This window comes from Coloeus monedula, assembly GCF_965178545.1.
Source record: "Coloeus monedula genome assembly, chromosome: 3".
Lineage (NCBI taxonomy): Eukaryota > Metazoa > Chordata > Aves > Passeriformes > Corvidae > Coloeus > Coloeus monedula.
In genome coordinates, this window is record NC_138783.1 from 31042614 (window position 1) to 31058111 (window position 15498).

Sequence of the window (15498 nt, forward strand, 5' to 3'; positions counted from 1 at the left end):
CTGAACAATCATGAAATGCTCTTATTTTCAAAGATCAGTGATACAAATCTCTGTCTCTGGTTTCGCTATTATTGACTGATAATATGTAGCATGTGCTGTAGGGAACCTTGTTGGGTTTTATTCAAATTCATTCGCCTGTTGACACTTTGAATGCTGTGGTAGGTGAGCTATGAAATACTCGGATCTTAGCAAGAACTCCCATATTAGATTTAAATGAGTTTCTTGTTCATATAAGGAATTACTCTAGATCCTCCTCAGTCTTTAAGCTGTTAGACTACCTACTCCTCCAGTTAATAACTAATTTCCAAATATCTTTTTTATCTTTCATTGTTTCACCTTATCTGTAGCTGCTAGGCCCCAGGACTCACCTTTCTTTCGCTTTCATGTTAATTCTCTTGGTGTGTTCATCTTTAGTCTCATATCCACAGAGATCCTTTCAAAAAAAGGAAAACTCTTTTTCTTTAAAAGAGAGCCTACCTAATGGTAGATGGCTATGCTCTCAAATGTGCCTGAATTGCATTCCTTTGCAATTTCTTTAAACTTAGTAAACTCTCTAATAATGAACTGTAGTTTGCACCAGAAGTGTGTGAGATGATTCCAGAAACAAAAACCATGAAATAGAATTCCTTACATCTGAAAGCAGCTAGAAGGATGAATCAAGTTCTACATGATGCCATCTGGCAGGCTTTGTTTTTTATAATTATTTTTAATTTCTTCCTGCAGTGATGGAAAAAGATAAAGCTACATGATCCAGGAATTGACTGTGAAGAGCACCATGATATCTAGACAATTAAATGGGGGTTTTCAGCCTCAAAACCTTGTTTGTTTGCTTGTGTTTTACTTAAAGGCATACTTTGACTCTGTTACAACTTAGGAAAGTGGCCACTATTTTCCAAAATAAAATAACCTTTCTCCTGTTTCACAGTGGGATGCAAAAATCTTACTGTAATGAAAAATCTTACTGTTGAAAAATCTTACTGTTATGAATATTGTGTCCTGATATTAAATGAGCTCTTTATGTATAGTCAACTTTTTAAACTGCAAGTGTTTTCTTCTTTCCTCTCTGAGGGTAGCATCTATTTCTATTGGTTTTGAGTCTTGTAGAAACCATAAGAGAGTGAAAAGTCATTTGTTTGACGAAGAGAGCAAGAACATTTTAAAATTTGAGAAGATCCTTGTGGTTGGTAGATCTTGCAGTCATTCTGTGTACAAACATAGGAGAAAGCATCTCTTAACACTGGGTAAATTACACTGATCACCTTGTCAAAAGTTGAACATGATAATTTTTGGTTCTTTTTTATGATAGCACTTTTCCTGCCTCACCAAAAACAGCATGTTTGTTCTGACTCCCAGTGTTTCCCTTATCTTTTTGCATCCTGTACGTTTTCCCTTTATGACCATGTTCTTTTACAACTTACTTCCAACTTTGCTTTTTTTTCTCTTAACTCTGCATCCAAACTTATTATAGCAATTACTTTCTAGTGTGGAATTAACTACATATTTGGAAAAATGGAAATTTTATGAAAGGTACTTCAAGTTTGTGTCCTTCCCAACTGTGTGTACAATGTCTGTACAACAGTAAGCTGTATATTGTGCCTGCATTTGCCTGTAGAAACTATTTCTCCTTTTAAGTTATTTTTCTTTGTATTTGTGGTCAGTCTTTGTACAGATCTTTGTGTGTTAATGATAATGCACATATATTTTAGGGCATGAAGATGACTGTGAATATATATGCATTATAAAAAGACTTGTCAGGTTTCGCTGCTGGATTTGTAGAACGGGAAGCAGATGTGGTTTAACACTCATACTGTTCTTCCTACAGACAGAAGCTTGTTGAAGAGATGTTTTGCATAAATTTGATTTTGTTCCGCTACCTTATGGCATTCTCTCAATGAATAAAACATTGCTTTGAAACAATGGTTTGCATTAAAACAGTCTTGAAAGACTTATATGAAAATTTGTGCAGTCAGTCACATTCTCATGATTAGACATTAATTTAGCCCTGTACCTAGTACCGTGTATGATCTTTGTGGATGTGGTCTGGTTTAGTACTCAGATACGCTACCTCATCATGTAACCTCATTGTGGAGCTTCCTGAGCTGCATCCTGACAGCAGGTTCATCGTGCTGCTCATTTCTGTTGGGAAGCAGTTGTAAATATTTCCTCTTTAATGGGAAGTTTTCCTCTTTATTCTAGCCTGCATTTATTTAGGGTTAGTTTATATCGATGCAGTCTTTGTCAGTATTATCCTTCAGCTCAAACAGCTCCCTTTTGTCTTTGGCATTGACCCATGATGTCTTTACAGAGCACAGTTTTATTCCATCCAGCCGTTGTTTTGTTCAGTGAGCTGAGCAATTTTTGTCCCTTCAGCCTTCTGAAATTGTAGGCTCCCATTCATCACTCCCATCTGAGTAGAGCTTCTCTGCACCTGATAAGCTTTCTCTTTTACCAGTAACTAGAGAACAGTGTATTCTACTGTTGACTTGCATGAAGACATAACTATTTTCCCTGACTATTGGAAATAAATTTAAGGTGCATACAGTGCATACAGTGATGGTTTGTGGTCCGTTACCATGCAGTTTAAATTCATTTTTCTGCATTTTTTTCTATTCTTCAAATAGATTCATTCTGCATATGGAATAAGGATTCGTATTCACACTGAAAGGTGTATTCTTGGCCATCATATTTAATCCTGTTCTTGTAATTTCACTCTGTAAGTTCATTCATTTCTCCCTCAGATAATGTGGTTTGCCCTTCTGTTGACAGACATGTTGAAGACAAAATGTTGAGAAGCAGTCTTTGGATCAAATTAGAACAAATGAGATCACTCCTTGGACCAGTATTCAAGGAATCCAGTACTGAAATATAAGAATGCTGTACAGAGTTAAGCCCAGGTCCATCCATGTGCATTCATCAAATTTCTGATGTACTCTATTTCTTGTAGGCATAACCAATAATTTCTTCTTTAATTATTTTGCATATCTTCTGCCTCATATCTTAGTTGCAATTTCTCCAGTCTCTGGTGGTTTTCCCATGGAGTTCTGCTGCACTATGTTTCCCCCATTTTAAAAAAAAGGAAATGTAGTGAAAAAAGATCAGATTTTTTTTTTTTTGACAGTTTGAACTGTTTTACCCTCTTCAACTTCCATATCTATTTCCTTCAAAGCTTGTTTCACTTCCTTGTTTGTTAATTAACTTTAGAGTTATGTGTCTGCATTGTGTCACGTTTTTCTTCCTTCTTGGTATTCTTTGCTAATCTCTGTGCATATCCCGCTGCCATTTTTTGATGGAATTAGTAAATATCCCTTTTAATGAATTTATAAGCTATTCTCTGTGAGGATAATCCTGAAAAGACTAGCTAGACTTTTATGAAATATGCATTCCTGAGGACCCTGGGTTTGCAAGAGGCCTTGCAGTTTTCATTCTTGAAAAAAGTAATTTTGCTAGCAGCATGCCAGAGGGCTTTATTGTTCCCCTGACCCCATTTCCCCTTTTAAAAAAAGGTACACAACTTTCAGTAAGTATGTTTGCAGATAGGCTTGCCTAATCCATGCTGCAAATGTTCTGAGTAATATGGGCCAAAAAGTGCAGAGAAGGAGTGGCAGGAATGTACAGCTAGATTAGGTCTATGGTATTTCCTCTCTCAGCAAGATGGTCCCAGATTAAATGCTCGTAAATTTTCAATAATTTAATGTAATTATAGCTTTGCAGGAAGTGTTGAAACCTTCCCTTCCCTTTCCTACAGAAGAATCTGTTTTCTGCATTCTTACACCCATCTGAAGTTTGTTATCCTACTGCAACTCTCTTCTACAGTCATGTGCCTTCCCAATTGCGGATAAACATCATGGTATTTCTTTTGTTTGGCATTTTCATATTTGAATTTTTGCCAGGTTTTTGACAGTTTCATAACTAAGTGACCTTGAACAGTGATATTTATATAATGTCTACTGACTTCTCTTGAAGATGGGCATAATTGAGGACCGTTCTAAAAAGCAGAAGTTTTGCTATCCAGACTATGTAACCTTTATTCTACTTTTCAAGGCTCAATGACATGTTTGCATGATTTACTGGAAGACATGGCAATGGTCAGTATGTCACACAACAGCATTTTAGTGAATGTCTTGCAAACCTGGTCTCTGCTAAAAGTGAATCACTACCCATTGCAACACTGTGGGTATGTGGTAAAAGGGTAATGATTCCACAAAGAATTTAAACATAAAAAAGGCCTTTTGTATTGGTGTAAACTTGTATATCCTTGCAGAAGGTTTTCTGATTTCAGCTGGGCTTCCTTTACATGGAGGAACTCACTACAGAGCTGACTAGAAGAGCAAGATCTCTGACACATCTGATTTGACTGTTATAACTTGGTGAAATTCATGGTTGGGCAGGATATGATGTTAAATCAATAAGGAAGTGATTTAAAGACGTTCTGGTATAAATCAGATGCGATTTTTATCTGGTTGAGAAGACTGTCTCAGGGTGAGATTTGTATCTACTTTGTGAGAATATAGAAGAGCTACCTTGTTCCAGGTAACGAGGTACCCTTCTGCTCCCTTTGTTCTGAAGTAACCTTTTTTCCATTTGCGTCTGAATTTTCTTGTAAACTGTGAAGTATGGATTTTTGTTTTTAGAGGTGCTGCAATACCTTAGGGTTATATGAACATAGCTTGGTAGGTTTTGCTTTTGTTTAGGATACATCTTGGCAAGTAGGACTCCTGAAAAATAGCTGCTTGAATTAGGGGTGTGACTCAGACAGGACCTGCTCACTCTTGTTCTTTGTTCTACAATGCGAAATGCTTCTGGGATTTTCTGCTGAATAAAAAATACAGAAATAGGGGTTTTTCTGGTATCTTCATAGCCTCATAAATTGTATATTTCATTGGGATATTTGCAAATTAGATTTCAGTTTTATATATATTTAACTGATGGTATGTGAAAATGTGTCGTTTATCTTATATAAGCCTTTTTTAATGGATTAGTTAATTTTCCCAAATCGTATGGCATTTAATTCCCATAACATAACCTCTATTCTCAAAATTATGATTTGTGGTTAAGCTAAAAAGCTGAATCTGCATCCCTTCTGTTGAGAGATGCACCATTTCCTTTTGTTTCATTTAAACTTTGCAGGATTTCATTGCACTTTTGCTTAGGTCAGCACAGTTTGGAAAAGAAAAACCAAATCTAAATCAGTATACAAGAGCTGGGCTATTGGCTTTTATTGCTTTCCTTTGTGTCTGCAAGACGTGTAATTTCTTTGCATGGGGTAGAATGTAGGATGAGTCCTGGAAAGGTTTGGATTGGAAGGGACCTTCAAGACCATCTAGTTCTAAGCCCCTTGCCATGGACAGGGACCCCTTCCACTAGACCAGGGATGGAGAGCAGTGGTGTCCTGGCAAGTAGGTTTCTGATGAAAACTGTTGGACCTGTCTCTAATGAGTGAATGTAATTTTGTTGGATTTAGTTAAAGCGCATAGTACCCAATTCTAAATCTCTCCTTTGTGTTTCTGTCCTCCAGGGAACACAGTGAGTAACCTGATTTTCATTCTACCTCCAGTCTATGGTGCGATTCAGACCTATAAAGATGGCCTTGAAAAACGGTATTTAGCTGCCTATTTGTGTCTTACAGGTATGTGTAAAACTTAATTTGCTCTTTCATTATAAAGAGAGCTCAGATATGCAATGAAAACTATATCTAGATATTAATAAACCAAGTCGTTAAATCTGAGTACAGCGTGTGTGAAAAGTACACCTCAGTTTGCTATACTTCTTAATGTTTGCAGAAAATTTGTATTTTTTGCAGGGACATGAAATTAGAATTCAACTAAATAACTATCAGATTTTAAAGTGATCCTTTTCTGGCTTTGGGTCCTGCTCAGTGCATCTTAGTTTGCTCTGTACTTTTCTAATGATTTACAGAAGGTGTCTTGTGTGTTCTACTTATAAACTGTTTCACACTACATTAATGTTTTTGTGGCATTTGTATGCAAGAGTAATATAGGAAGTGGCCAAGATGTAGAGGGAACTGGAAAGGCATTCTTTCATGGTTTTGAATTTGTTTTCAGTTCCTCTTTGGCATATATCATGCAACAGCCTAACTGCCATCATATCTGGGAAGTTTTGCAAGAATGGAAGAACAACATGATATTCATGTTTGTATCAACTCAAGGGAAGTCTGTCCATTCTAAAATAACAAAATTCAGAAAAGAACCAACTTCCTTTGAAATGTTAGTGTGACTAGAAGTCTTGTGTGACTAGAAGTCTTGCTCCTTATGAGAAAAGATGTTTGAAGATTGTTTAGATTTGGCAGTTGGGTGTCAAAACTAGATTTCATTGAATTTCTGTGTTTCACGGGATTTCTGTGTTTGCTATAGCTCTTATCTATGGAGATTTTTCCCAGTCTTTGGAGTGGTAAGGGATTGGTAAATGTTACTTTTAAGATTGGCATATTATGTATTTAGGCAGACATTGTTGAAAAACACATATCCATATGCTAAATATATCCTTGATGCCAGTTAAACTGTTACATATACAAGGTGCAACTTCACAAGTTTTCAGTTATATCAGCTTTGCTCATCTATGTGAAAGACAGGCAGCAGCAATGCACTGCTTTGCACGTTGTCTGAACACTTTCTAATTCGCCACTTGTAGGCTTTCTGTGGTTTCAAGTAATTATTAATTTTTGTCTCAGTATGAAACAGAGAGAATTCTTAAAGGTCAGGGTTTACTTTTAAAAAGACGTGGTAAGAAATGGTGTGTAAATGTTTGCTGAAGTTGACTTTGGGTGTTCTTGAATCAAAGTGTCCTATACTGCCACTCTTTTTAAACTATGAAAAGAAACCCCTTAAATTAAAACTCAGTTTGAGACTGTTTTCACCATGATTTATGGCTACCTCTGTCAGTGACACATTATGATAGACAAAGCGTGCCACTATCTGACCAGAATGTCAGGCTGTCACACACAATGGGCATTTCTCATGTCCCGTTTAATGTTTGAAATATTTTTTTTTAAAAAAAGCTATCTGTCTTTGATCACAGTAAATACCTTAGACTTCAGTTTTTCTTCTGTTTGTTGCTGAAGGGGTGTTCAGCCTGCATTTAAACAGCAGTGCTGGAAGGCAGTCCTGAGTTCCATCCAGGCCCTGCTCATCTGTGACTGAGTTGGCTTTGATTCCTGTCTGAAGTGATAAATGCTTGCATGGCTTGAATTTTATCTCATATGTTGGAACCTAACATTAAAGGTTTCTCCCAAAAGCATTTCCCTTCTGCTTTGTGTCTGCTTCAGTATTCATAACCCTGTTTTACAGCAGCTGAAAGATGTAAAGGAATGTAGAAGACTTTATAGTTTCTCAGTGAAAAACAGGAACAGGATGATTTGGAATCAAAAACCTCTTAACATTTGCTCTACTACAGAATAAAAGCAGTGAATGAGAACATAAGAAGAATTTTAAATATGGTTGAAATGTGCCAGGAACATTGGCATTCTTTCTGTGCATGTGACTGAACAAGAAGCATATTGAAGTGGAGATAGAGTAAGTGTACAAAAAATTCTTTTTTAAGAAAGTACCAGACAGAATTCTTTCCATTGCATGAATTTTATTTAGTAATAGGTTTCATGCTATTTATTTAATTTGTAACAAACAAGTGTAGACTTCATCTGTGAAAAGATAGTGAGTGTAACACAAAGTTGTGATTTCTCTTGAGGCAGCATGCTTCATTAAAGACCACGTAGCAGAACCTTTAACTGAGGGTTGTTTTGTCAAAGTAGAAATTAACAATTCTGCTGTGAAGATGGAGGTGGAAGGGAGGGCACTTTAGTTAGGTTTTAACAATTTTGAATAGTTACTGAGATTTTACAAGATACTAAAAGACAGCTGTCAAAGCCAATGTTAAAATTAAATCTGTTAGCATTTGAGAACATAAGAGGTGTTGTTTCTAGACATTATTTTGATCCAAGTCAGCTGTTTCTTTTGCATGCTTCCAGACATTTAACTGATTGTCAGTTCCTTTGTGTTCTACCATGCCATGTTCAGTGCTTGAGTTTTATACCCACAATTTCTTTGGTTGGCAATTACTTCCTTTTTGAAGCAAATGCATTTTGAATTATGGAAGCACTGTTTGTTTCACATACATGCAAAGATCTTGGCAGGACAAGAAGGGGTATTTCTAAATAATTGTTCAAATAAATTTCTTGCTCATACTGATGCCAAGAATGAGTTACACTTTTCAACAAGGCCTTTGAGATACAGCACACTGTTCTCAGCCCTTTTTTCTGCTGCCTTTCAACATAAAGTGCATGTTCTCAATTAACTCAGTGGGAATTGGATATGATTTTTAAGCTGTGGAGAACCATTTAATCAATGTATAAATTATGAAGAATAATCTTAAGCCATTATTTCAGTATGTTGCATCACCTGAAGTAGGTGGAACAAATCATCAGACTGTTAGTACCTCAAGGAATAAGCAGTTGGTTTTGAGTAGTTCCTTATGATGCTGGGGTATTGTATCAGGTTCTACCAGATGCCAGTTCCTCATGCATCCTGGGGAACTGTGATTCTGAAAGGGCTCATATTCTAGAAGGGTCTTGATTTTTAAAAAATTGTGTGTGTGTGTATGTATGTATATATATATATATATATATATATATACACACATATATAAAGTGTAACTTCTGAACCTAAGGAAATAAGAAAGCACTCAATGGAGTAATGTATGGTAGGTACTTCACTTGATATTTGGAAGGATTGTTCCGATTTGTATTTCTTTGGCCTGTTTAATAGGGCTGAGTCATTCAAGCAGTGCCAAAGTGGAGGGAAAAAAAAGTACAAAATTTTTTCTAAATTAGGTATAGCCATAGGAACTCTTAAGCAACTTACTAAACTTAATTTCCAGTGAAACCATGTGTCAGTGAAAACAGTTCAGTCAAAGTTAATTCCCTTACTCTTACCTAACACCTGTAGAGGAGCTCCCAGGGCTGTGTCAATGTTGGTAAATCAGCTGTGGTTGGGAACATTCCTGAGTGCTGAAGCCAAGCAGTGTGGAACAGCTCATGTCTGTTCATCTTAGCCTCCAAAACAAGGTGACCGCATACAAATTCCCTGCTGAGCGCGGGCCCCAGGCTCTTCCGGCTGCTAGGCTGTGCCTGGAAGCTGCTTGGGGAAAGTGCTCATTGGAACAGGCCAGATTCATACCACAGACTGTTCCAACAACTCACTAGTGCAGACACTTGTATTGCAGTGTCTGGGAATAGTACCAGCCAAGCTGGAGTTTAACTGTAGAGCTGTAGCTCTGGTGTAACCAGGGTGTCTCCTGTCTCTTATGCTGTGGAGGGAAACCATTACAACACAAAATAAGCCATTAAAAATAGTTAATTTAATTCTACTTTTTCATCTTGTTTCTTTCTTTAACTTTTAATGATGCAGTATGTTGTTGTTTAATTTAGTTCTATCACTGTAAAAAAAAATGGAACTCAGCTCCAAATTTGAACACTTAAACATATGTGTCTAGCTGTGCAGAGGGTTCTGTCTGCCAGTGCTGTCAGTAAAGCCAGGAGAATCATTTGACTTTTTCTAAAATACCTGTTTGGCCAGCTGAATTACTCTTAATAATGACATTCTCTTAGTGGAAGCTTTGATGCCTATTTCATGTGTAGATACCTAAATAAAGGTGTTTGCATCTGGAGCATCCTTCCTTCAGGATATTTTCAAACAGTGCCTTACAGTTACCATTTCTGCAAAATCCTAATAAACTGCTTTTTCTGTGAAGGATTTAGGCTCATAATGATACTTTTCATTGCTGATGGATAGTTACATCAAACTGAGTTATCACTGATTGTGATGCTTCTGATGCTTCCTAAACTATTAAAAAAAATCCCTCTAGGATTCACATCCTGAAGGTTTATAGAGTTCATCTATAGAGCTGGATCTTTTGTATAATATTAGATTATTTCTAGCCATAGGTAGAAATGTCTCATTATTTCTAGCCATAGGTATTGCCATTAAGTTTTTTGACAGTACATGTATGAAGTAAAGTTTGTAGATGTATTGCTTTTACATCATCTTAACACCACTGTTTTATCCACTGGCAGTAACCACACAGGGTGTTTGCTGCAGGACAGAAAAAGACCCTCTTGGTCTACGTGTAGCAGCAACCCTGACTTTGCATTTCTAGTCTTCTGAAGTGCCAGTCTGATCTCATAATATTGTGATTTAATGTGTGTTCTGTGCTTAGTACATAATTTATATATATCCCCTGTAACTTGGGAGGTTCATTGATGTAAAAATGTCGAATGACTTGTGGTATTTATGAAAAGTGAGTTACAGTAGTTAGAGAGGAAAGTACTTACTGCTTCAGATGGCGTTAAAACTTCCCATAATATGCAGCTTTTAGTGAGTTCATCTTCTTTGCAAAAGGAAACACCTAAAATATGAACTGTAACCCCTGCTTAGAAGATAAGGAGCAAATTTATTGCTCAGTGTGTCAGTGGCTGTACGGGAAAGTTGCTTCTCTTTAAAACTTGTGTCATTGCAGTGATCATGATCACTCATATTTTGAAAAGTACAAAGCTGGCAGAATGTATCATTGTTTTGTGAAGTAAATATTTTTTAGAAATGTCTGGAACCTGAACCATATGATCTGTCCCTGTAAGCTTTTCTTCTTCCAGGTATCTATTTTAGATAGATAGATACTATAGATAAAACATCGTTCTGCAATGCATAGCAAAATTTCATAATCAGAGAAACTCCAAATGTGATTATTGCACAGAAGAAAAGAGGGGGTTTATTCATTTTAACCATAGAAATTAACTGTAATCATAGGATTAATGACTTGAAACCCTAATATCTGCAGCATTCTTGATTTTTTTCAAAGCCTGGAGAGGAAAAACTAATCTAGAAATAATTGCTTCTCATCATATAGGAGGAAGGGAAGGAGTTCAGTTGCTGATTGTTGAGATTTATTAACCCAAATAACATTAACAAAAACAAACAAACAAGAAAACCCCAAAACCATATTTTGTTAATTTAAAATGTTTAAATTTCTTACGCAATGATTTTGCCCATACTTGAAAATTATATTTGTTACAAATTGTAATAGTTTGTATTCTGTGACAGCCAGGATAATGAATGATGCTGTTTTAATGATGATCTTAATGAGTTTTTTTTCTCCAGAATGAACAGTTGTTGTCATATATTCTGTATACATAGAAAAATGGCTATGAGAATTTCCCATTAGAATCTCAATGAAGGCAAATGCAGTTGTTGCTTATTGTTTGGAAAGATTGATTTTTCAGAGGCAAACCAATGTAATTAGAGTTTACAGAAGTGCATGTGGTTGTTTATTTTCTGGTAGGGAGCTGTGCTTAATTGTCCCAGAGAATTAACGACAGTGAAGTGTTTGGTAATACATTTTGGAATGCCGCTGTATTACAGTTTCGCATTTCAGTAAAGTTACATGCTTAGGTATTTAATTTCACTGGGTAAGAGTAATAATCACAGTTCTAATGAATAACATCTAAAGAAGCATCTCCAGACATGTCTCGACTGTCTTGGGAATCATTTACAGAGTGCACAGAGATAGAGTTCTTGTTTATGCATCAGTGAAACTTGACTGGTGTGTGTAGACAGGGTGATGCTCTTGCCGCAAAACATGGTAGCACTAGTCAGTGATCAAGGCTTGAGTGCAAATTACTTGGCTTTCTCTGAAACTAGAGTCTGAGGTAAAACATAATTTCTTGAAGGAAGACAAGACATCACATTACTGTACTTGTTCTTGCAAAATAAAACTGAGCTGGTGCTTAATGAGAGTGTTTTACTGATAATATTTCAAAGTAATGAATGATGCATTAAATACTATACTAGCTTTGCTCTAAACAGTGAAATCTAACTTCCAAGAAGCATTATTCATGCCTGACTGAAAAAACTGTGTATAGGCAAAGCATACGTCTAATAAAGTAATTTCAGAAGTAAATTCAAAATGTGTAAAGAAAGTATTTCAAATAAATACAAATCATTTCTTAAAAGCTCATCTTTCTGTGTAGAAGGCCCAGAAATGGTGATCTCATTTCATTAAACGAGTCCATACTATGTGGGGTTGGTTTATTTACCTTGAATTTCTAGTTCTGAGTTGTAATAGCAATTCACTTCTGCTTTTGAATCACAGAATAGTCTCAGTTGGAAGGGAGCCACAAGAATCATCAAGTCTAGCTCCTAAATGAATGGCCCCTGTGGGGATCAAACCCAAGCCCTTGGTGTTATTAGCCTCATGTTTTATGGAGACAAAGCTTTGGTAAAATACATGTTTTAAAACTGGGCAATAAGCAGAAACATTGAGAGGCTTCCAGGAGTACTAGTTACTTGAATGATGCTTTGCCTTATAGAAGGACTGGAACAGAGAAATCTTAATTTACTTAAAGTTTTAAAAAATAAAAGGAAAAAGGTAAATTGATTTGTAATATTCCATTCATTCTGGGCTCCCTCTGCTCCTCTCCTCTTTGAGATTACACCCAGTTCATAGGACACGGTATTGAGAGGAGATAGAGAGGACACTCACACCCAAAGCCCCATAAATTCAGGGATTTCATTGGTAACTAATATAAAAAGTAGAAGGCTGTGGAAAATTGGGGATATGTCCCTGCCGTGGAATGCTGATATTCTAATTTCTTTTTCACTGCTAAGCATGCATTTCATGCATTTAAGTTAATGTACCTGAAAATTTTACGTGTGTACTATTATGTTGATGATAGTTTTAATTTGTTTTCAGCTGTAGGATTGGGATCTTGGTGCTTCCACATGACCCTGAAGTATGAAATGCAGGTGAGTACTGATAAGTAGCTGTGAGTCATTTTCTGTGTGTATCTCGCTGTACAGTCATACTGCCATTTCCTGGCTAGATGGAACTTGTATAAAATGAGTTAATCTACCTTAAGTATCATTGTACATGACTCCTGCTCTCAATAAGGCAGTAATGCAGGTCTTGTTTCAATAGGTATTTTCCCCTGATTATGTACGAAATATATACTTGCATCTAAAGTAAGACCTATAATCAATTGCTTATGTTGGTGGAGGAAACTTTATCCTTTGGGAAATCATGTAATCTTTTACACGAGATGTTATTTTAAAATTCCCACAGCTTTGGCACAATAGCAAGCAGTATAAATGAGTTACTGCTATTTATTGTAACTTTTCTCACCTTTTTGTTTCTGTATATCTAGCTGTAGCATTAGTACTGAAATCAGTATCTTCTGAGTAGCAGTAGTTGCGTCATCTTCTCTCTTATTTTTGAGTAGACAGCATTCTATGACAAGTCACAGGGCACAGGGATTGTCCTGGTATTTCCTGTTTTCTAAAGGGACACTGGAAGTCTTGTCCTGTCGTCCTCTTTTAGGTCTGTAAAGATGAAGGAAGTGCATCTTTGAATTAAAGTCAGGGCGAAGTGGGATTCTGTTCAAAATTAAGAAACCTGCATTTAAAAGTCTGTGCTGGAAGTCTGTGTTCCCACCACAGTCAATGGAAATACAGTTAAATCAGTGGAGTGGAGAGGGGCAGTTGGCTGGGCTGAATCATTCTCCAGACATTGCCATTGGCAATCCTTGCTCAAAAAGATTCATTTGTCTAAACAGAGATGTTTAGTGTTATTTTCGACCGTGTGGGTGTTCTCTCAAGCCTCTAGCTTCCATCCCACAGAGGTGCAGGTTTCTTAGACACCTGTTACATCTGCCAGTCTTGGATAGGTGTATTGGAGGTGATGGAGCATCTCAGGTAGCATTAGGCAACTATGCTGTGGCAGCTAAATTAAGTCCTGCGTTTCTGCTGATCACAGTGGGACCTACCTATTGCTGACTGATTGATGTTTGCCTCCATAATTCTCTGGTTTGTATCTCTCTGCCATGTGGTGGCACTGTCAGCTTCCAGAGAGCACACCATTGTCACCGTGTAAGAATATTTGGTGCTTTTCTTGGCATGAAAAAGGTGGTTTGTAGAGCCGTTTCACTACTCTTTCCCAAATTAGGGTGCCATTTACCTGTATTCACTTCTGTGGTGAAATTGCCTTGAATTTCCACCTTTTTCATATGTCTTCCCTCAGCTGCTTGTTTGTATTGTGGTATTGCAAATCCTCTTTCTCACACTGATGCAGACATGAGCAAAGGTACCCTGAAACCATGATCATTAAAATTATCCAGACTTTAAACTTTTTATGAAGGGAGAGGTTGTGGGTTTTTGTTTGTTTTGTTTGGGGGGGGGGGGATGTTTTTTGGGTTTGGTTGGGGTTATTTTTTTTGGTTGTTGTTGGCAGTTTTGTGTATATGTGTGTGTGTAAAGGCTTTACTTTAATCCAAGTCACTTTGCTGCTTCTTGCCCAATAGTTCTGGTGTTGCATCAGAACAACTAAGGGGCCTATGAACTGTAGTAAATAAAGTGGGGACAGAAGCAGATGAGAGTGAAGCAGGATCTTGCATCATCCTGTCGACTGATGTAAAAGGCTTTGTGTGAGGCAGAGAAAGTAAGTTTTTTTTGGCAGCCAAGTGAAATCCACAAGTAGTCCATAATTATTCCAATTGCTTGCTTGCTGATCACCATGGAGGAAGCAGTTCAACCAGTAAATAAACTTTTCTCATTCACTTTATCTCTTGTTATGGTTAAAAATCAGCACTGATAGCTGTTCAAGGAGACTTTTTTTTTTACATTTGTTTTGTGGTCTTAGTACTGTACAATTCAGTTTGCTTAATTAAGAAAAACATGAAAGATTCTGTTCTTGAAAGCAGTTTTTCAGAATACTTCTGAAGAGATCACCTCTTTTTCACATATTTTTATGGGAATCTGCTTGATTGTGCATTCCTCAAGAGTCCAGAAGACTCATTTGGCCAGTGAAATCAGCTCCCTGAGTTCCCTTCTTTCCATGGTTCTTCATTGTCCAGGCATGCCTTTAACAGTACTTCTAGAAGCATTACTTCCTTTGGGTACAAAAGTCATTGTCTTCTGCATGCAAATTCTAGCTAAGATCTTTTGAGAGGCTCTTTGTTGCTACTGTAATGTCTCTGAGATGCTGCCAGCATATGAACTTGAGTGTAATCACCTGTCCAAATTTAAAAAATTTTCCTGTATTGTATTTCTTGTTTTTCCCCCGCCTTTTTCTTTCATGAGGTGTTAAATGACTCACACTCTTTAACATCCATGTGAATTAATCATGTAGTTTAACTCCTATCAGACTTGGAAAAGCACATCACTGAACTTATAAAATACTATTACTATAAAGCTGAATTCAGCTATTGCTTCTATTTTGTGCCCTCTAAGACACAACAGCAAAGATAAACTGATGTGATGGCATAGTGCCACCTAACATGCCGGTTAGCTTCAGCTGCTATCAGTGTTCCTGATACTGTCTTTGTGCTGCCTATTGTGGTCCCTGACCCTGCAATGAACAGGTCCTGGGATTTACACCTCGCACTGCCAGGTTGGTTGTGGGCTGGCTCAGCATCGACCTGCCTCCCCATGGGTCAGACCA

The 15498-nt window shown here is 37.0% G+C and overlaps 1 protein-coding gene across 1 annotated transcript in view; it reads left to right on the forward strand.

Annotated features, from left to right (window-relative positions):
* ACER3 (alkaline ceramidase 3) overlaps window positions 1-15498 on the forward strand; it is a 56887-nt gene that overhangs the window by 14246 nt on the left and 27143 nt on the right. The window contains exons 2-3 of the mRNA XM_082278307.1: window positions 5516-5626; window positions 12757-12809. Of these exons, the coding sequence (XP_082134433.1) occupies window positions 5516-5626; window positions 12757-12809 (164 nt within the window). The remainder of the gene's footprint in view (window positions 1-5515; window positions 5627-12756; window positions 12810-15498) is intronic.